Source organism: Bufo gargarizans, chromosome 4 (assembly GCF_014858855.1).
Source record: "Bufo gargarizans isolate SCDJY-AF-19 chromosome 4, ASM1485885v1, whole genome shotgun sequence".
NCBI lineage: Eukaryota > Metazoa > Chordata > Amphibia > Anura > Bufonidae > Bufo > Bufo gargarizans.
Window position 1 is genome coordinate 318,092,226 of NC_058083.1, and position 21,287 is coordinate 318,113,512.

General features: G+C 45.7%; 1 protein-coding gene across 1 annotated transcript in view; it reads right to left on the minus strand.

The window, feature by feature from the left end:
- Positions 1-830: 830 nt before the first annotated feature.
- Positions 831-21,287, minus strand: part of LOC122935906 (trace amine-associated receptor 1-like) — a 73,964-nt gene continuing 53,507 nt past the window's right edge. The window contains exon 2 of the mRNA XM_044291844.1: positions 831-2,621. Coding sequence (XP_044147779.1) covers positions 1,488-2,525 — 1,038 coding nt within the window. The 5' untranslated portion in view covers positions 2,526-2,621 and the 3' untranslated portion in view covers positions 831-1,487. The remainder of the gene's footprint in view (positions 2,622-21,287) is intronic.

A 21,287-nucleotide genomic window follows, 5' to 3' on the forward strand; every position in this document is an offset into this window, starting at 1 on the left:
TGTGGTAAACTGTGCAGAGATACAGTAAGGCATGACTGGAAGATGTCATTATAGTTGCTCTCAATAAAACAGGTGAGGAGATAGAACATCTACATCAGAGGAGATGTCACTGGAAGTAATAGGTATTCAGTGCTCTTTTCTCCTGGATGTGTGTAGTGGTGAATGTATTGTCCTTCCAAATATTCCATTAGCACTGGGGTGCAAACATATTTCACATGCACGGCACAAAAAGCAAAAAGTGGGCTTGTCTGTTTTAAAATGCCACAACTGAATTTCAGTTCCAGTCCAGCCCTGCCCATAGCAATATATGTCACTCTCACCCTGACAGTACTAATGCAGTATTTGCTTTAAAGACCTTGAAAAGGGAGATAGATAGAAATTAATTTAAAAAATAAATAAATAAAAAGACAAGAGAGAAAACCTCAGTCTTAGGAAACCTCAAATTTTTAGGTCAACTGGAGCACTTTTGATCAGGATGAATTTATTTGTACCCAAATTAAATCTTCCAACCGATTAGTTAGATTCGGACCCGAAATGAATTTCAAGACATTCACTCATCTCTCATGTTTATTAATGCAATGTTTAGTGTCCCGCTTCTGATAGGAGGTCCAAATTACTTGCATAGACAAAAAGTAACATTTTACAATTCTAGCTGCCGTTAGAAACCACCAGGGGAGTTTTGGAATTGCTGCATACTGTTGTTACATTATCCTTAAATAATCATAATACAGTAATATTTATATATATATATATATATATATATATATTTTTATATATATATATATATATATATATATATATATATATATTCTAAGCCTAGTGACATTTGAATGAGCACAGAATACAAAAATAAAACAATATGGTAGTAAAACGTAGACATTTACTTTGAGGGTACTTTCACGCTAGCATTAAAGTTTTCCGGTATTGAGTTCCATCATAGGGGCTCAATACCGGAAAAAAATGCTTCAGTTTTGTCCCCGCTCATTGTCAATGGGGACAAAACTGAACTGAACAGAACAGAATGCTCTAAAATGCATTCCATTTAGTTTAGTTGCCTTCACAGACCAGAGAGCAAACCACAACATGTAGTATTTTGCTTTCTTTCCTGGGAAAAACAATCTGCCACAATAAAAAACGGATCTGTCCTCCATTGACTTTCAATGGAATTCAAAATGGATCTGTTTTGGCAATGTTAAACAAAGATAATACAACCGCATCCAGGAAAAAGCTAGTGTGAAAGTAATCTAAGAAAATTGATACTTAGATATTTAGATAAATTAAAGTAGTCATCTAATTGTGTCTCGTGTATATTTTGAGATAATATACATAGATACCGGTATATAGATAGACACCCATAGTTGTATATAGTAGTATAGTGTATGATAGAATATTGCTTGGGTTTTCTATTTATGTAAAGTATACTTATTCAGACAGTCATATTGTTTCAGTGTTCATTATTTTCTAAATTTTTTGCTTGTCTTGATGGATTACTCATAATATAAAATAGTTCTAGAAGAATCAAACTGAAAAACTTTTCCAAATAAAATCAGTTTTAGTGCTCTCCGGAACCACATATAGAAGAAAGCATAAACTATTGGGTTGAAAGCTGAATTTAAATATCCAATCCATACAAATGCATCAATGACAATGGGTGGAATACCATAGTTCAAAAATGGACCAGTAGCTGTGGAGAAAAAGAAAGGTGACCAGCAAAACAGAAAAACTCCCATAATTGTTCCCAGGGTTTTAGCTGCTTTCCTTTCTCTGCATCGGGATCCATGTTGTCTTCCATTAAGATCAATCTGGAATTGCATCTGACTTGCAATGTCTTTAATCGATCTTGCTTGTCTTCTGGCAATGACGTATATTTTTCCATAAATACAGATCATAATGAATCCGGGAATAAAGAAGGACAACATGGAGGCCACTATACCTGATGTTTCACTGAAAAACACAAAGCAGCCTCCAATGCAGCTGACCTCATTGTAGAAATATGATTCAGAACCCTTTATATTAAGTTCAAGGAAGATCATACCAAAGGCAAAAATAGCAGGTACCACCCAACTGACAATAATCATTATAAGTACAGTAAAAAGATTCATTCTTGTCTTATATCTCAATGGATCACATACTGCGTAATATCTATCCACGGAGATGAATGAGAGGTGGAATATGGAAGCTGTACTGAGCATTATGTCTATTCCAGTATGGATTTTACAGAAGATTTCTCCAAAATACCAGCAGTTCTCCACTGACCTAACCATGCTGTATGGCATAACAAGACACCCCAATAGGAGGTCCACACTGGCCATGGAAAGAATCAGGTAATTTGTTGGGGTGTGAAGTTGCTTGAAATGAGCTATGGAGATGATCACGGCAAGATTTCCAGCTATTGTAGCCAAAATGGTGCTTACCATAAACACATACATGGGAATCCTTATGTTGTTTGCCCAATTATTCTTTTCACATGACTTGTTTATTGTCTCAAAGCAGTACTGTAGTTGCATTGTACCTTCAGATGGCATGCTTCACCTTGATGCATTCGTTGCAGTGGGTAAAGGTAGGGTAGTGAGTCTTATAATAAATAACTTTGCTTTTTAACTGCCTCTTGTTGAGAAAATCTGTAAAGCAAAATATTTCAATGTAAAAGAGTTTGTGTGGTGGAAAATAAATCATGAGAAAAGAGGTAAAATGGGTTGAAAAAAGGAAATCAGGAAATACCTACCTGGTTAACCCCCTGACACTGCCATTTCAATTCTTCCTGGGTCTCCTGCTGTTTCTGCATCCATGTGTCTCATGATAACTGATTCAAGCAGGTCACCACCACCAAGAAGCAGAAACCAGAAGGGGACATAGAAAGTATCAAAATGCCAGCATTGCAGATTGGTGGTCACTATTGCTAAAGATAGTACATAATAGTTAGGCCACTATTTTGACAGGGAAACAGGGTCAGAATCATTGTACAAAAATCACCTCAAATCGGCCTACCATGGTTTTCTATGGGAGGCAATGACTGCAGCTTCTTTTTTCAGAAAGCTAAAAAACCCTCGGTGGGTGGCCGCACACTGACCCAGCCCCGTTGAATGGGACTAATCATTGTGCAAACCCATGGCAGAACCTGCTGCTGAAAACCAATGCTCTGCCTCAGATTTCTGCCAAGGTTTCCAAAAGCACAATATTTGTTGGATTTTTCAAACAATTATTTTGCTCAAGTGAACATACCCTTAAACTACTTAATAGTGAGCTTGTGCACCCATGCATATGTCATGAACCATCCACGATTCCTATTTTCTATGTTTTATATAAACAGTATACATGATACTATCTACTATTTGTACATATTTGTGAAAAGTAAAGAGAATGAAGAAAAGGGCTATTCCAGCACTGACAGCAGGGACATCAGTCTTGGTAGGTATAATAAGGATGTGTTTATTAAAGTCAACGTGTTTCAAGGAAAGCCCTTTTCTTCAGAACAATTACATACTAAAAGTCTGGCATGACATGCAGTTTAAAAAAATGTGTTTTGGTGCACTGGCCAGGAAGTACGGGGCCGGATCGAAACGGACAACAGAAACATTATATCATTCAATACATACAACATTTGGTTAGGTAAAACATAGTTAGGTGAAACATGTACTTAATAACAGCTTTAATAAGTGGGTGGGAAAGGGGACAGGCTGGTAGGCCCGTCTCATTTACCATTTTCTAGGCCTGTTTTAGACATAGAAAATAGTCATCCTTGCTATCTTACATTTAGAAAGGAAGGCGGATACACCGAAGTTATGTAGATGCCAGCGTCTCTACATAACTTCGGCGGAACCACCGCTAGCGTAGGAACTTTTTAAGACCGGCGTCTAAAACGCCAGTCTTAATAAATGTGGCCCTTAAAGCACAAACACACAGTGAGACAAATTAAAATCCTAAAAACTGACATATAGGATGCAGTCGTTTGTTTAAAAGTTTCCATTACATGAGCATGCTTGGTTTCTCTATACAAAACTATAGTCTAAGATCAAACATTTATTTTGCAGTCTATTTTTTGGGCTTATTGTATTAAAAATACTAATTAATTGCTCAATACTGGAAAATGTAGCATATTATTAGATAAAGATGTAGACTGCGTCATAAAAAATGGGCTGATAATGTGCATTCATTTCAATTCATTTCAGAACTACTACTTAACAGAAGATCTGTTAATTATTAATCTGTTAACCAGTATACACAATGATTCATGTTCATTGTTCCATGTTACATAAATGTTTTTTTTTATTTTAAGATTATTTAATTCAATACAGTTAGTATCAGTTCACAAACATCAAAAAGGAATATTTTTTAAAGGAGGTATCATTTCATGAAAGTAGCGTAGGGTGTTGTAAGTATAAAGACAAAAAAAATGAGATATTAGAAAAAAAATATTGTAGCACTGACCAGACTTAAAAAATACGCAAAACATCAATAAAGGGCTGTTTCTGACATCAAAGGAGTCTTGTGCTAATTGCAATGTCGTTGCTCAAACAGTTTACATCATAAGGCCCAGTGGTTTATATCCATTCTCTAACCCCAGTGTGATAAACCAACAAAAAGTAGCAAGTATGTGTTAAGTGAAAAGAAAATTATACAAGGTTTTTAAAAGTTTTAATAAATAAAAATCTGGAAAATGCAGAGTGCATTATTAGCCCCCTGAGACAATTCTTTGTAAGACCATCTTTAGTTGCAATTACAGCTGCAAGTCAATTGGGGTATGTCTCTACCAGCTTTGCACATCTGGTGTAATGCCTGTAGGTAGGAAACAGACACAGACAGTGAGCCCTAACCTAGAATCCAGCCTGCTTTCCCTACCTACTTGCAGTGCAAGCCCTAGGTAGCAAGACTGCAACTGGTCGACAGTACCTATGCTACAAAGGTGCAGAGACAGACAAACACCTAGAGACAAACGACACAAAGATAGAGTCACACATAAATGGGTCAGAACCAGGAGGACAACGCAGTACAAAAACAAGAGACAGAATGAGGTCAAAAGAGAATCCACATGGGATGCACAGTACAAATCACAAAAGACAGAGAATGGTCAAAGGACAATCCGAGGTCAAAAACACGAGCAATCCAAATAAGCACAGGAGCAAGGACCAGGACCCAAGCTAGTGAACCCAAACAAGTCTATCACTGGCACTGGTGCATGGCCACGAAGGTGTTTAAATTGAGCACTGGGTCAATGAATTAGCACCTGATAGGCACTCCATTAATCAGAAACACTAGCACACAGGAATAGAGCAGGTCAACAAATGATCCACTGTTCATCTCCTCCAGCACACGCCTGCTGCAGGGGGAAACAAAGCATTGCTCCACGTCCCCTGATGCTGTCCCATCACCAGGATATGTGGCTCAGTAATGCCTCTCTCCCGTGCGGCCATGCCCAGGTTGAGGATCGTGCCACTGGAGCTCGGACAAATAAGTTTAACATATATATAGGCTGAAATTTTTGCCAATTCTTCTTTGCAAAATATCGTAGCTCAAGCTCAAGCTCAGTCACATTGGATGGAGAATGTCTGTAATCAGCATTTTTCAAGTCTTGCCACAGATTCTCAATAGGATTTAGGTCTGGACTTTGACTTGGTCATTCTGACACATAAATGCACTTTGATCTAAACCAGGCATGCTCAACCTATGACCCTCCAGCTGTTGTAAAACTACAACTTCCACAATGCCCTGCTGTAGGCTGATAGATGTAGGCTGTTCGGGCATGCTGGTAGTTGTAGTTTTGCAACAGCTGGAGGGCCGCAGGTTGAGCATGCCTGATCTAAACCATTCTATTGTAACTCTGGATGTATGTTTAGGGTTGTTGTCCTGCTCGAAGGTGAACATCTAACCAGATTTTACTTCAGAACGGCTGTCTCAGATACTTCAGAACAGCTGTGTCAGAGGGGCCAATGATAGAGTGTTGAGGTGGCAGCAGCATGATGACACCACAGAGTGGCCAAGTGACAGAATAGTGAGGTGGCAGCAGCATGAGGAGACCACAGAGTGGCCCAGTGACATAGTGGTGATTAGTGTTGATCACGAATATTCGAATTGCGTATTTTAATCGCGAATATCGGCACTTCGAGAATTCGCGAATATTTAGAATATCACAAAATATATTCGTAATTGCGAATATTTGATTTTTGGGAAAATACCAGCTCATGCGAATTTTTATGCGAAAAAAAAATTAAATGCGAATTTTCGCAATCAAGAAAATAATGCCTGGAGATCATGAATTCATGAATTCTCAAATATATGGCGCATATTCGCCCAAATATTCGCAAAATATTGCAAATTCAAATATTGCCCCTGCTGCTCATCACTAGTGTTGATGTGGCAGCAGCATAAGGAGACCAAAGAGTTGCCCAGTGAAAGAGTGGAGAGGTGGCAGTAGCATGAGCAGACCACAGAGAGACACAGTGACAAAGTGATGAGATGCCAGCAGCATGAGGAGACCACAGAGTGGTGAGGTGGCAGCAGCAGGAGTAGACCACAGAGTGGCCGAGTGACAGAGTAGTGATGTGGCAGCAGCATGAGGAGACCACAGAGTGGTGATGTGGCAGCAGCATAAAGAGACCATAGAGTGGCCCAGTGATATAGTGGTGAGGTGGCAGCTGCATGAGGAGACCAGGGTGGTGAGGTGGCAGCAGCAAAAGGAGACTACAGAGTAACCAGGTGACATAGTGGGGAGGTGGCAGTAGCATGAGGAGACCACAGAGTGGCCCAGTGACATAGTGGTAAGGTGGCAGCTACATGAAGAGATGACAGAGTGGTAAGGTGGCAGCAGAATGAGGAAACAACACAATAGCCCAGTGATGTAGTGGTGAGGTGGCAGCAGCATGAGGAGACCAAAGGCTGGTGAAGTGGCAGAGGCATGAGGAGACCAAAGGGTGGTCCAGGGACATAGTGTTGAGAAGGCAGCATAATGAGGAGGCCACGGAGTGGAGAGGTGTCAGCAGTATGAGGAGACCACAGAGTGGCCCAGTAAAAAAGTTTTGAGGTGGCAGCAGCATGAGGAGACCAAAGAGTGGCCCAGTGACAGAGTGGTGAGGTGGCAGCCGCATGAGGAGACCATAGAGTGGTAAGGTGGCAGCAGCATGAGCAGACCACAGACTAGCCCAGTAACATAGTGATGAGGTGACAGCAGCATCAAAAGACCATAGAGTGGCACAGTGACATACTGGTGAGCTGGCATCAGTATGAGGAGACCACACAGTGGCCCAGTGACATAGTGGTGAGGTGGCAGTAGCATGAGAATACCACAGAGTGGCCAAGTGATAGAGTCGACAGGTGGTAGCAGCATAAGAAAACCACAGAATAGTATTGTGGCAGCAGCATGAGGAGACAACAAAGTAAAACAGTGACAGAGTGGTGATGTGGCAGCAGCATAAGGAGACTACAGAATGGCCCAGTAACATAGTGGTGAGGTGGCAGCTGTATGAGGATACCAGAGTAGTGAGGTAGCAGCAGCAAAGGGGGACCACATAGTAGCCGAGTGATATATTAATGAGGTGGAAGCAGCATGAGGAGACCACAGAGTAGCCCAGTGATATAGTGGTGAGGTGGCAGCAGCATGACAAGATCACAGAGTGGCCAAGTGATAGAGTGGAGAGGTGGTAGAAGCATAAGTACACCACAGAGTAGTGAGGTGGTACCAGCATGAAAAGACCACAGAGTGGCCCAGTGGCATAGTGGAGAGGTGGTGGCAGCATAAGGAGACCACATAGTAGCCCAGTGATATATTAATGAGGTGGAAGCAGCATGAGGAGACCACAGAGTAGCCCAGTGATATAGTGGTGAGGTGGCAGCAGCATGAGAAGATCACAGAGTGGCCAAGTGATAGAGTGGAGGTGTGGTAGAAGCATAAGTACACCACAGAGTAGTGATGTTGTAGCAGCATGAGGAGACCACAGAGTTAAACAGTGACAGAGTGTTAAGGTGGCAGCAGCATGATGAGACCACAGAGTGGCCCTGTGATAGAGTAGTGAGGTGGTACCAGCATGAAGAGACCACAGAGTGGCCCAGTGACATAGTAGAGAGGTGGTGGCAGCATAAGGACACCACAGAGTAGTGATGTGACAGCAGCATAAGGAGACCACAGAGTGAAACAGTGACAGAGTGGTGAAGTGGCAGCAGCATGGGGAGACCACAGAGTGGCCCAGTGACATAGTGGTGAGGAGGCAGCAGCATGAGCAGACCACGGAGTGGCCGAGTGACAGAGAAGTGATGTAGCAGCAGCATGAGGAGACCACAGAGTGGTGATGTGGCAGCAGCATAAGGAGACCACACAGTATCTCAGTGACATAGTAGTGAGGTGACAGCAGCATGAGAAGACCATAGAGTGGCCCAGTGACATAGTGGTGAGGTGGCAGCAGCATGAGAAGACCAAAGAGTTGCCAAGTGATAGAGTGGAGAGGTGGTAGCAGCATAAGGACACCACAGAGCAGTGATATGGCAGCAGCATGAGGAGACCACAGAGTGGCCCAGTGACAGAGTAGTGAGATTATGGCAGCATGAGAAGACCACAGAGTAGCCCAGTGACATAGTGGCAAGGTGGCAGCAGCATAAGAAGACCAAAGGTTGCCCAAGTGATAGAGTGGAGAGGTGGTAGCAGCATAAGGACACCACAGAGTACTGATATGGCATCAACATGAGGAGACCACAGAGTGACACACTGACAGAGTGGTGACGTGGCAGCAGAATGAGGAGACCACAGAGTGACCCAGTGACATAGTGATGAGGTGCCAGCAGCATAAGGAGACCACAGAGTGGCCGTGTGAGAGAGTAGTAATGTGGCAGCAGCATGAGGAGACTGAAAAAGTATTTTCGTTCTCGATGCACCTTGATTCCTTCCTTTGTCCCCGAAGACAGATGTCTGGAGAACGTGTCAGTGACAAATGCAGTATGATGTCAGTAACAATTCTATTTATTCTCTGTCATACAGGGCCTTATATGCATTCATGCATACATACAATAATAGCTGCAGCTCTCATTTTAATAATAGCAGTTCCTTATACAGGCAGGAGGTAAATGTATATATAGTCACCCTTCAATATGATGTCACCCAACCTCCTGTCCTTCATACAGATTATACAGCTAATTCTGTTTAACCCTTCAGAGACCACAGAGTGGTGATGTGGCAGTAGCATAAGGAGACCACAGAGTGGCCCAGTGACAGAGTGGTAAGGTGGCAGCAGCATGAGGAGAACATAGAGTGGTAAGGTGTCAGCATCATCAGGACACCACAGACTGGCCCAGTGACATAGTGGTGAGATGGCAGCAGCATGAGTAGACCACAGAGTGGCCCAGTAAAAGAGTGGTGATGTGTCAGCAGCATGATGAGACCACAGAGTGGCCGAGGGATAGAGTAGTGAAGTGGTACCAGCAAGAATAGACAACAGAGTTGCCCAGTGACATAGTGGAGAGGTGGTAGCAGCATAAGGACACCACAGAGTAGTGATGTGACAGCAGCATAAGGAGACCACAGAGTGACACAGTGACAGAGTGGTGAAGTGGCAGCAGCATGAGGAAAACATAGAGTGACAGAGTCACATAGTGGTGAGGTGCCAGCAGCATGAGGAGACCACAGGGTGGTGATGTGGCAGCAGCATGGGGAGACCACAGAGTGGCCCAGTGACATAGTGGTAAGAAGGCAGCAGCATGAGCAGACCACAGAGTGGCCGAGTGACAGAGAAGTGATGCAGCAGCAGCATGAGGAGACCACAGAGTGGTGATGTGGCAGCAGCATAAGGAGACCACACAGTATCCCAGTGACATAGTAGTGAGGTGGCAGCAGCATGAGAAGACCACAGAGTGGCCCAGTGACAGAGTGATAAGGTGCAGCAGCATGAGGAGACCTAAAAGTGGCCCAGTGACATAGTGGTGAGGTGGCAGCAGCATAATGAGAACATAGAGTGGTAAGGTGGAAGCAGCATGAGGAGACCACAGACTGGCCCAGTGACATAGTGATAAGGTTGCAGCAGCATGAGGACACCACAGAGTGGGAAAGTGACAAAGTGGTGAGGTGGCAGCTTTATTAGGAAACCACAAAGTGGCCGAGTGACATAGTGGTGAGATGGAAGCAGCATGTGGAGACCATATAGTGGTAAGTTGGCAGCAGAACGAGGAGACTGTAGACTGGCCTAGTGACATAGTAGTGAGATGGCAGCAGCATGATGAGACCACAGAGTGTCCCAGTGACATAGTGATGAAGTGGCAGCAGCATGAGGAAACCACAGAGTGGCCCAGTGACATAGTGGTGAGCTGGCAGCAGCATGAGGAGAACATAGAGTGGCCCAGTGACAGAGGAGTAAGGTGGCAGAAGCATGAGAAGACCACAGATTGGCACAGTGACATAGAGATAAGGTGGCAGCAGCATGAAAAGACCACAGAGTTGCCAAGTGATAGAGGAAGAGATCGTAGCAGCATAAGGACACCACAGAGTAGTGATGTGGCAGCAGCATGAGAAGAGCATAGAGTGGCCCAGTGACAAAGTGGTGGGGTGGCAGCCACATGAGGAGAACACAGAGTGACACAGTGACATAGTGGTGAGGTCGCAGCAGAATGAGGAGGACCACAGAGTGGTGAGGTGGCAGCAATATGAGGAGACCACAGAGTGGTCGATTGACAGAGTAGTGATTTTGCAGCAGCATGAGGAAACCACAGAGTGGTGATGTGACAGCGGCATGAGGATACCACAGAGTAGCCAAGTGACATAGTGGTGAGGTGGCAGCTGCATAAGGAGAACAGAGTGTTGAGTTGGCAGCAGCAGGAGGAGACTACAGAGTAGCCCAGTGACATAGTGGTGAGGTAGCAGTAGCATGAGGAGACTACAGAGTGGCCCAATGACATAGTAGTGAGATGGCAACTGTGTGAGCAGTCCACAAAGTGAAAAGGTGGCAGCAGCATGAGGAAACCATTAAATATCCCAGTGACATAGTGGTGAGGGAGCAGCAGCATGAGGAGACCACAGGGTGGCCTAATGACATAGTGGTGAGGTGGCAACTGCATGAGGAGACCACAGAGTGGTGATGTGTCATCATCATGAGACCACAGAGTGGCCCAGTGACATAGTGTTGAGGTGGCAACTGCATGAGCAGTCAACAAAGTGGTGAGGTGTTAGCAGCATGAGTAAACCACAAAATATCCCAGTGACATAGTGGTGAGGTGACAGCAGCATGAGGAGACAACAGAATGGCCCAGTGACATGTTGCATTAGGCAGGTGGCAGCATGAGAATAGTAGATGAAGCAGGTAGCCAGAAGAAAAAGGTCTCTTTTGACAAAGTTTAGGTGTGGCACCATGGATGATCTAGTCTGATGCATCAGGCACTGGTGTTTGAAAATCCTGGCTGATCCACGCCTGAGTCATCATCACAAATGTCAGTTTCTCCACATTTTGGAGAAACTGTTCTCCTTCAGGTAACTATAGCCCCACTGCACAAAACACCCACTCTGATGTCTCACTGCTGGCCGGGCAGGAAAGTTTGTCCAGGGCAAACTCGGCCGATTGTGGCCATAAATCGAGTTTGGCTGTCAAGTAGTCCAGAGAGATCTTCGATCTGGGTTGACAAAGTGGTCCAGTGACATAGTGGTGAGGTGGCAACAGCATGAGGAGACCAAAGAGAGGCCAAGTGACAGAGTGGTGAGGTGGTAGCAGCATGGGGAGAGCACAGAGTAGAGATGTGACAGCAGCATGAGTAGAACGCAGAGTGACCCAGTGACATAGTGGTGAGGTGGCAGAAGCATGAGGAGACCACAGAGTGACGAGGTGGCAGCAGCATGAGGAGACTACAGATGGGCCCAGTGATACAGTGGTGAGGTGGCAGCAGCATGAGGAGACCACAGAGTGGCTCAGTGACAGAGTATTGATGTGGCAGCAGCATAAGGAGACCACAGAGTGGTCATGTAGCAGCAGCATAAGGAGACCACAGAGTGCCCCAGTGACATAGTGGTGAGGTGGCAGCTGCATAAGGAGACCAGAGTGATGAGGTGGCGGCAGCATGACATAACCATAGAGTAGCCCAGTGACAGAGTGGTGAGGTGGCAGCAGCATGAGGAGTCCACAGAGTGGCCCATTGAGATAGTGGTGAAGTGGCAGTATCATGATGAGACCACAGAGTGGCCCAGTGACATAGTGGTGAGGAGGCAGCAGCATGAGGAAACCACAGAGTGGCCCATTGAGATAGTGGTGAAGTGGCAGTATCATGATGAGACCACAGAGTGGCCCAGTGACATAGTGGTGAGGAGGCAGCAGCATGAGGAAACCACAGAGTGGCCCAGTAACATAGTGGTGAGGTGGCAGCAGCGTGAGGAAACCACAAAACGGTGATGTGGCAGCAGCATGAGGAGACCACAGAGTGGTCATGTGGCATTAGCATAAGGAGACTACAGAGTGGTAATGTGGCAGCAGCATGAGGAGACCATCGAGTGGTGAGGTGGCAGCAGTATGAGGAGACCACAGAGTGGCACAGTGACAGAGTGGGGAGGTGGAGAATCATTGTGCAAACCCATGGAAGAACCTGCGGCTGAAAACCAATGCTCAGCCTTAAAAGGACAATATTTGTTGGATTTTTCAAACAATTATTTTGCTCAAGTGAACATACCCCTAAACTACTTAATAGTGAGCTTGTGCACCCATGCATATGTCATGAACCATCCATGTTTTCTATTTTCTATGTTTTAAATAACCAGTATACATAATACTATCTACTATTTGTACATTATATGTATGAAACGTAAAGAAAAGGAAGAAAAGGAAACACTATTCCGGCGCTGACAGCAGGGACATCAGTCTTGGTAGGTATAATAAGGATGTGTTTATTAACACATCCTTATTATACCTAAGGGCAAAAAGACCCCTTCTTCAGGACAATTACATACTAAAAGACCGGCATGACATGCAGTTTAAAAAGACAGTGTATTGGTGCGCTGGCCAAGGGAGTACCATACCGGGGGGTGATTTAGATGACTGACTGATAATATATCCAAACGGACAACAGAAACATTATATCATTCAATACATACAACATTTGTAACTGGTTAAGTAAAACATGTACTTTAATAACAGCTTTAATAAGTGTGTGGGAAAGGGGACAGTCTAGCAGGTCATTTACCATTTTCTATGCCTGTTTTAAGCATAGAAAATGGTCATCCAAGTTGTCTTACATTTAGAAGGGAAGGCGGATACACCGAAGTTATGTAGAGGCTGGGGCCTCTACATAACCAGCGGATACACCGCTGGTATATCCTTATTAAGAGTTTGCTCACTGAGCAAGCACTCTCTGGGGTAGATGTGGGGGATGGTGGTAGCGAGGAGGTGGAGGAAAGTGAGGGAGCTAGCTGGGTAACAGTTAGAAAGCGGGGTAGAGGTAAGAGTACAGGGAGGCTAGCCCTGATCTGACACAGTCCAACAAGTTTGCAAGGTTGGCAGATGAGGGGAATGTCGGTTCAGGGAGAGCACTGCTGTAGCCGGACATTTTCTCTGCCAGTCAGGGGAATGTCAGCTCCAGTAAGCAGGGGACCAGGAGAGCAGGGCAGGCCAGACAGGTGCTGGTAGTGGGAGACTCAAATATTAGGGGTACAGATAGGGTGATCTGTCACAAATAACGGGATCGTTGAACGGTGTGTTGTCTTCCTAGCGCTCGAGTTCGGCACATGACGGATCGGGTTGACAGATTACTGGGAGAGGCTGGAGAAGATCCAGCAGTCATGGTCCATATCAGAACCAATGACAAAGTTAGAGGTAGGTGGAGCATCCTTAAAAATGATTTTAGGGATTTAGGTCAAAAGCTTAGGGCAAGGACCTCAAAGGTAGTGTTTTCCGAAATACTACCTGTGCCACGAGCGACACAAGAAAGGCAGCGGCAGATTATGGAGGTAAACAAGTGGCTCAAGAACTTCTGTAGGAAGGAGGGGTTTGGGTGGAGAACTGGGACAACTTTTCTGTCGGCTACAAGCTCTATCGTAGGGATGGGCTGCACCTCAATGGGGAATGGGCAGCTCTATTGGGGGAAAATATAGCTAGAAGGTTGGATGAGTGTTTAAACTAGGGACTAGGGGAGGGTAATTATAGGATGGGAAGATAGTGGAAATAGAGACTGGGGGCAAGGTAATGGGACTGGGGTAGGAATGGAAGGAGGGACTAGAACAGTTCAGAAGGGAAAGTGTATGCTAACAAATATACATAAACCTCTTAATTGTATGTATACTAATGCCAGAAGCCTGGCTGATAAAACTGGGGAACTGGAATTAGTGATGTGTGAGGAGGACTATAATATAGTGGGAATAACTGAGACATGGCTGATTGATAGCTATAACTGGGCAGTTAACATACAGGGTTACAGTCTGTATAGAAAAGATCACCAAAACCAGAGAGGGGAGGGGTCTGCCTTTATGTAAAGTCCTGTCTAAAGCCCACAGTCCGAGAAGATATACAGTTGCAAGAAAAAGTATGTGAACCCTTTGGAATTATATGGATTTCTGCACAAATTGTTCATAAAATGTGATCTGATCTTCATCTAAGTCACAACAATAGACAATCACAGTCTGCTTGAACTAATAACACACAAAGAATTAAATGTTACCATGTTTTTATTGAACACACCATGTAAACATTCACAGTGCAGGTGGAAAAAGTATGTGAACCCCTACACTAATGACATCTCCCAGGGTGAGGTGTCAGCCAACTGGAGTCCAATCAATGAGATGAGATTAGAGGTGTTGGTTACAGCTGCCCTGCCCTATAAAAAACACACACCAGTTCTGGGTTTGCTTTTCACAAGAAGCATTGCCTGATGTGAATGATGCCTCGCAGAAAAGAGCTCTCAGAAGACCTACGATTAAGAATTGTAGACTTGCATAAAGCTGGAAAGGGTTATAAAAGTATCTCCAAAAGCCTTGCTGTTCATCAGTCCACGGTAAGACAAATTGTCTATAAATGGAGAAAGTTCAGCACTGCTGCTACTCTCCCAAAGAGTGGCCGTCCTGTAAAGATGACTACAAGAGCACAGCGCAGACTACTCAATGAGGTGAAGAAGAATCCTAGAGTGTCAGCTAAAGACTTACAAAAGTCTCTGGCATATGCTAACATCCCTGTTAGCGAATCTACGATACGTAAAACACTAAACAAGAATGGATTTCATGGGAGGATACCACAGAGGAAGCCACTGCTGTCCAAAAAAACATTGCTGCATGTTTACAGTTTGCACAAGAGCACCTGGATGTTCCACAGCAGTACTGGCAAAATATTCTGTGGACAGATGAAACCAAAGTTGAGTTGTTTGGAAGAAACACACAACACTATGTGTGGAGAAAAAGAGGCACAGCACACCAACATCAAAACCTCATCCCAACTGTGAAGTATGGTGGTGGGGGCATCATGGTTTAGGGCTGCTTTGCTGCGTCAGGGCCTGGACGGATTGCTATCATTGAAGAAAAAATGAATTTCCAAGTTTATCAAGACATTTTGCAGGAGAATTTAAGGCCATCTGTCCACCAGCTGAAGCTCAACAGAAGATCGGTGTTGCAACAGGACAACGACCCAAAGCATAGAAGTAAATCAACAACAGAATGGCTTAAACAGAAGAAAATACGCCTTCTGGAGTGGCCCAGTCAGAGTCCTGACCTCAACCCGACTGAGATGCTGTGGCATGACCTCAAGAAAGCGATTCACACCAGACTTCTTAAGAATATTGCTGAACTGAAACAGTTCTGTAAAGAGGAATGGTCAAGAATTACTCCTGACCGTTGTGCACGTCTGATCTGCAACTACAGGAAACGTTTGGTTGAAGTTATTGCTGCCAAAGGAGGTTCAACCAGTTATTAAATCCAAGGGTTCACATACTTTTTCCACCTGCACTGTGAATGTTTACATTATGTGTTCAATAAAAACATGGTAACATTTAATTATTTGTGTCTCTCTATTGTTGTGACTTAGATGAAGATCAGATCACATTTTATGACCAATTTGTGCAGAAATCCATCTAATTCCAAAGGGTTCACATACTTTTTCTTTCAACTGTAAGTGAGGGACGTGAACATGTGGAGTCACTGTGGGTAGAACTACATGGAGGCAAAAATAATAACAATATACTAATAGGCCTCATGCACACGACTGTTTTGTGGTCCGCAAAACACTGATGGCGTCCATGTGCATTCTGCAATTTGCGGAACGGCACGGGCAGCCTTTAATATAACTGCCTATTCTTGTTTGCAAAGCGCAGACAAAATAGGACATGTTATAGTTTTTTTGCGGACCACGGAAGGGAGCAACAGATGCAGACAGCCCACGGAGTGCTGTCTGCATCTTTTGCGGCCCCATTGAAGTGAATGGGTCCACATCCGAGCTGCCAAAACTGCGGCTCGGATGCGGACCAAAACAACGGCCGTGTGCATGAATGAGGCCATAGGAGTTTATTAAAAACCACCTAGTATACCAGAGTCCACAGAAAATCTACTAATATACAGGCTAGACGAGGCAGCAAATCAAAATGAGGTTGTTATTATTGGGGACTTGAACTACCCAGATATAGACTTGAAAGCTGAAACCTGTATATCTCATAAAGGAAAAAGATTCCAATAACCAAAGACAATTACCTTTCCCAACTGGTTGAGGACCCGACTAGAGGGAGGGTCATACTAGACTTAGTATTAGAGTTGAGCGTGAATATTCGAATAGCGAATTTTAATCGCGAATATCGGTGCCATATATTCGAAAATTCTATTTTTTTTTTCCCACAGTACACATAATCCCCCCCTGCTTCTAGCTTGTGGGACAATGAGAAGGCTGCAAGAGCTTAGCAACTTCCCTAGCAACCAATAGGAAAGTTGCCTACCCCTTACTATATAAGAGAACCTCCCCACAGTCATTTTGTGCTGTTTCATGCCGTTGTGAGAGAGAGAGGAGTGTGATCTTTGTGTTGTGCTGAATTCCTGTGACTTCTGATACCTCATATACAGTATATAATCCAGATAGTGTTAGATAGTGTAGGTTAGTGAGTGAATAGTGTAGCTGATAGGGTCCAGTGTAGGGTGTTTGGTACATTAGCTAGGTAGCTCATATATATAATCCAGATAGTTAGTGTTAGATAGTCAGTGTAGGTTAGTGAGTGAATAGTGTAGCTGATAGGGTCCAGTGCAGGGTGTAGTGTAGGTTAGATAGAGATATAGTATAATATAGGTTTTTGCTGTCTGTTTCGTTGGTGAAAAAAAATGTTTGTTTCTGTGTTTTAGTGTTTTATGGTTTCGTGTGTGTATTGATTAGTGTTAGCGTTCTTTGTCTGTGAAAAAAAACAAAAAACAAGAAAAAAAAGTATTTTTCTGTGTTTTAGGGTGAGTGCTTTAGGGTGAGTGTGGGTAGTGATTAGTGTCATAATCTTTTGTCTTAAAAAAAAAGTTTTTTTCTTTGTTTTAGAGTTAGTGCTTTAGGGTTTTGTGTGGGTAGTAATTAGTGTAAGTGTCCTTTGTTTGTGAAAAAAACAAAAAAAACAACCAAAAAAAAGTATATTTCAGTGTTTTAGGGTTAGTGTTTTCGGGTTTCATGTGGGTAGTGATTAGTGTCAGCATCTTGAGTCTGTGAAAAAAACAAAATAAATTTTTCTGTGTTTTAGGTTTTCGTTTATTTTATTTAACCTTTTTTGCCCCATTGTCCCCAACCCAAATTCCCTCATTATTTTTCTTATATATTTTTTTGTATATGAAAACACATCATGAGTGCACATGGGCGTGCCGGCAGCCGTGGTCGTGGTAGGAGAGTTGGTTCCAGTGTTTGACTGCTGCCATCATGGACTCTACCCACAGAGGGTCGGGCGCAGGTGGCAGGGGCGTCTACCTCATCCGTGATTTTTTTGGGGCGTGGCAGTCCCCCCATTTCATCTCAAGATGCCGAGGCAGTGGTGTCTTTTGTGACACAAGCTAGTGGCACAGAGTCCTCTGCCCCGGCTCTGAGCAGGAGCAGCTCTCCGCCTCCTGCAGGACCAGCCCCCAGCCCCCAAGAATCAACCCTGATGCTGTTTGACAGCGACAGTGAGAGGGACATCTTTGGTGAGTGAGCTAGAGCTTGGTCCGGATGCTCAGGACCTTTTTGAAGGGATGGAGGAGGAGGGGGTACCGCCCATCAGTACCCCAGTGACATCCCTTCCAACTGGTGTGGGTGGTTTCACAGAACCCCCAAAGTCAGACCCAGGCGTCAGCGAGGGGATAGCGGAGCCAGGTCAGCGGCTCCACGTCTGCTGTTCCCCTCAGTCAACCACTGGTCGACCTTGGGTTTGACATTACAGGGAATGAAGAGGTGACTTAGAATGGGTGCCACGCCCTTGTCAGGTGATAGCAGCACTGATGAGGAAGGTAGGGACCCAAGGCAAACGGTATACCAGGTCACCAGGGAGACCAGTGGCAGGGGCTCCACTGGTAATAGTAGCAGGAGGAGGCGACAGCAGCAGGAGCCGCCTCCGCTTGTGCACACCGAGCCTGAACAGGCACAAGCCAGCACCATCCCATCTGACAGGAGTTCGCTGTTAGGGCTTACTTCACCCTAGCATCAGACGATGTGACAATTGCCATCTGTCATCTGTGCCATGCCAGGGTGAGGAGAGGGAGGTCTGTTCGGCTGGGTACCACTACCTTACCCAGCACCTGAGATTCAACCACTGGCAGGAGTGTGAACAAATGCAGGGTGGTCGCAGCAGCACCAGCAGCAGTGCACAGGATACAGCAGCTCCTGTCACTGTCCTGCAGCCACCCCACCCCCTTCCAACAATGCATTCTCACTCCCCCACTCCCTCTCCTAGAGGTACTGGTACCGGCAGCCAGCCCTCTGCCTCCTCTGCACCCTCCTCTATTGCCTCCACCGCCGTCCGGCACCAGCCGTCGGTTGCCGACACATCCTAACACACCGCGCCCTTCGCCCCCCGGGGACTGACGCGTGCGTTCACTCAATGGGCTCCTGGCAAGGGTTATCGCCTGCCCTTCAAAATTGTGGACTGCAATCCATTTTGGCAGATGTTGGAGCATGCCTAACCCAGATGGCGTGTCCCCAGCTGCCATTTCTTTGCCAGTCCTTGCCCTACACCAGCACATTATGGGTGCATCTGACAATGGATGCCTGGACCATCAGACATGACATCAGTTTTACAGCCCATTGGGTGTCCCTCTGAGGCACCGGGAAGGGATAATCAGATGTGGCATCTCAGTTTGTGGTTGTGTTGTGTCCGGGGGAGAACTGCTGCTCTCTCTCAAGCCACTGTCTCCACCACACCTGAGCCCCCCAGCTGAGCCCGCCAGCAAGCATCCCCGTAGCTACACAAGTGTGGGGCAGGTCCACTGCCAGGCCGTGCTGCAGCTTGTGAGCTTAGGGGAATGTAGACACACTGGACCTGATGTTCTAGCCGCCCTCCAGGCTCAGGTCCACAAGTGGCTGACACCCCGAAGGCTCTAGGCAGGTATGGTTATCTGTGAAAATGGCAGCAAACTCCTCGCCGCCCTCAATGCTGGCAATCTAACACACATGCCTTGCATGGTACATGTCCTCAAACTTGCAGTACAGAAGTTCCTATGCACATACCCAAGGTTGAGCGACATCGTGCAACGTGAACATAGGATTGCCAGCCACTTCTAATTCTCCCCAACCGCCACCGCATCCCTGTCCAAACTGCAGCAGGACAACAGCCTGCCACCTCACAGGCTGATTGTTGACAACATGACTCGTGGAACTCCACCCTCCACATGCTGGAGAGGTTGTGGGAGCAGTGACGGGCGGTGAAAGAATACCTGCTGGACCAAGGCACTTCTGGGCCATCACACCCAACTCCCCTACATCACCAATGCAGAGTGGGGGCAGATGCATCAGGTATGCCATGTGTTGGCCCCATTCGAGTAGGCAATGACATGCTCCCCATAGTGTTCCTGATGGACAGGACACTAGATCGCCTGCTCGATGCTGAGGAGAGTGCCTTGGTGGAACAAGAAGAGGCAACAATGCTCCACCAAGACCAGGCCGCGGACAAGGAGGAGGAAGAATTTGTTGAGGATTTTTCCAAAGTCCAGGAGTCTGGGCCTGGTCAGGAGGGAGAACCGGTGCTGGGGGCACCGTTAGTCCGGGGGTGGGGTGGCTCCCACAGGGAGCAGCAGCAGCAGGAGGACCAATATATCATGGTCCCGGGCAGCCAAGAAGAGTCACAGCGGGCTGTCCTCTTCCCTGTGGCTGCCCACATGCTGCGATGCCTCAGGAGGGACCCCAGATCAAGAAAATTAAGAAGAGGGATGATTTTTGGTTGGCCAACCTTTTAGACCCTCTCTGCAAGGGAAAACTGGAGCAGTTCATCCCAGCCAGCCAGTGGGATGCCCGTATGTATAACCTGCGGGCCTGTCTGATCCTTCGGCTGGAGCAGGCAAACCCTCAGCATCACGCTCCAGTTCTCCCCGCCCATCTTACCCAGCAGGTTGCTTGCCCATGCAGCTCCAACCGAGTGATCTTATGGGTGGGATGAGGTTGTTCTACCAATCTGCACGATCCAGTAGCAGCAGCAGTAGCATCAGCAGTCACGACCAGTGGCTGGCCTGCATGGTGGCAGACTACATGGGGTCCGTCGGTGCTTCCGACAGCATGAGCACCAACGACCCCATGGAGTACTGGGTTGCCAGGCTGGACACCTGCCATGAGCTCGCTCAGTATGCGCTAGAAGTACTGTCTTGCCCCCCTTCCAGCATTCTGTCTGAGCAGACATTTAGCGCGGCAGGTGGGGTGGTCACCGACAAGCAGACCCGTCTGTCCACTGTGTGGGCAGCATGTGGAGCTAATGTACTGTAGTACTAATTTATTGTGAGCTGTGCAAACTTAAAATACAATCGATTAACAATTTTGTTAAAGGAAAATATTGTTTTTTGTATGTATGGGAGCACATTCCTGCTCTAGACGACGAACCTGCTGCTATAAGAGAAGTCTAAGTTTATTTTTGTTGTTGCCCAAGTCGGTGGTGGCCCATTCCTGGGAACACATTCCTGCTGCAAACAAAGAACCTGCTGCTGTCTGTTCCTGCTGAGTTAGGCCGTGCTATGTGCTTAGACTCAACCATTAACATGTACCTGCTGTTGTCTGTCCTGATTATGTTAAGTTATGTTTAGGCCTTATACTCCACCGTTACCTTTATCTGCTGTTGCTGTTATCTGACCTGATCTTAATGAATCGAGGTAAAGGGAGAAAAAAAGAGGGTTAATCCTGTACTCCTTTGAAAGGTGTCAGAGGTGCCAGAGGTGAGGACCGAAGTGGAGGAGA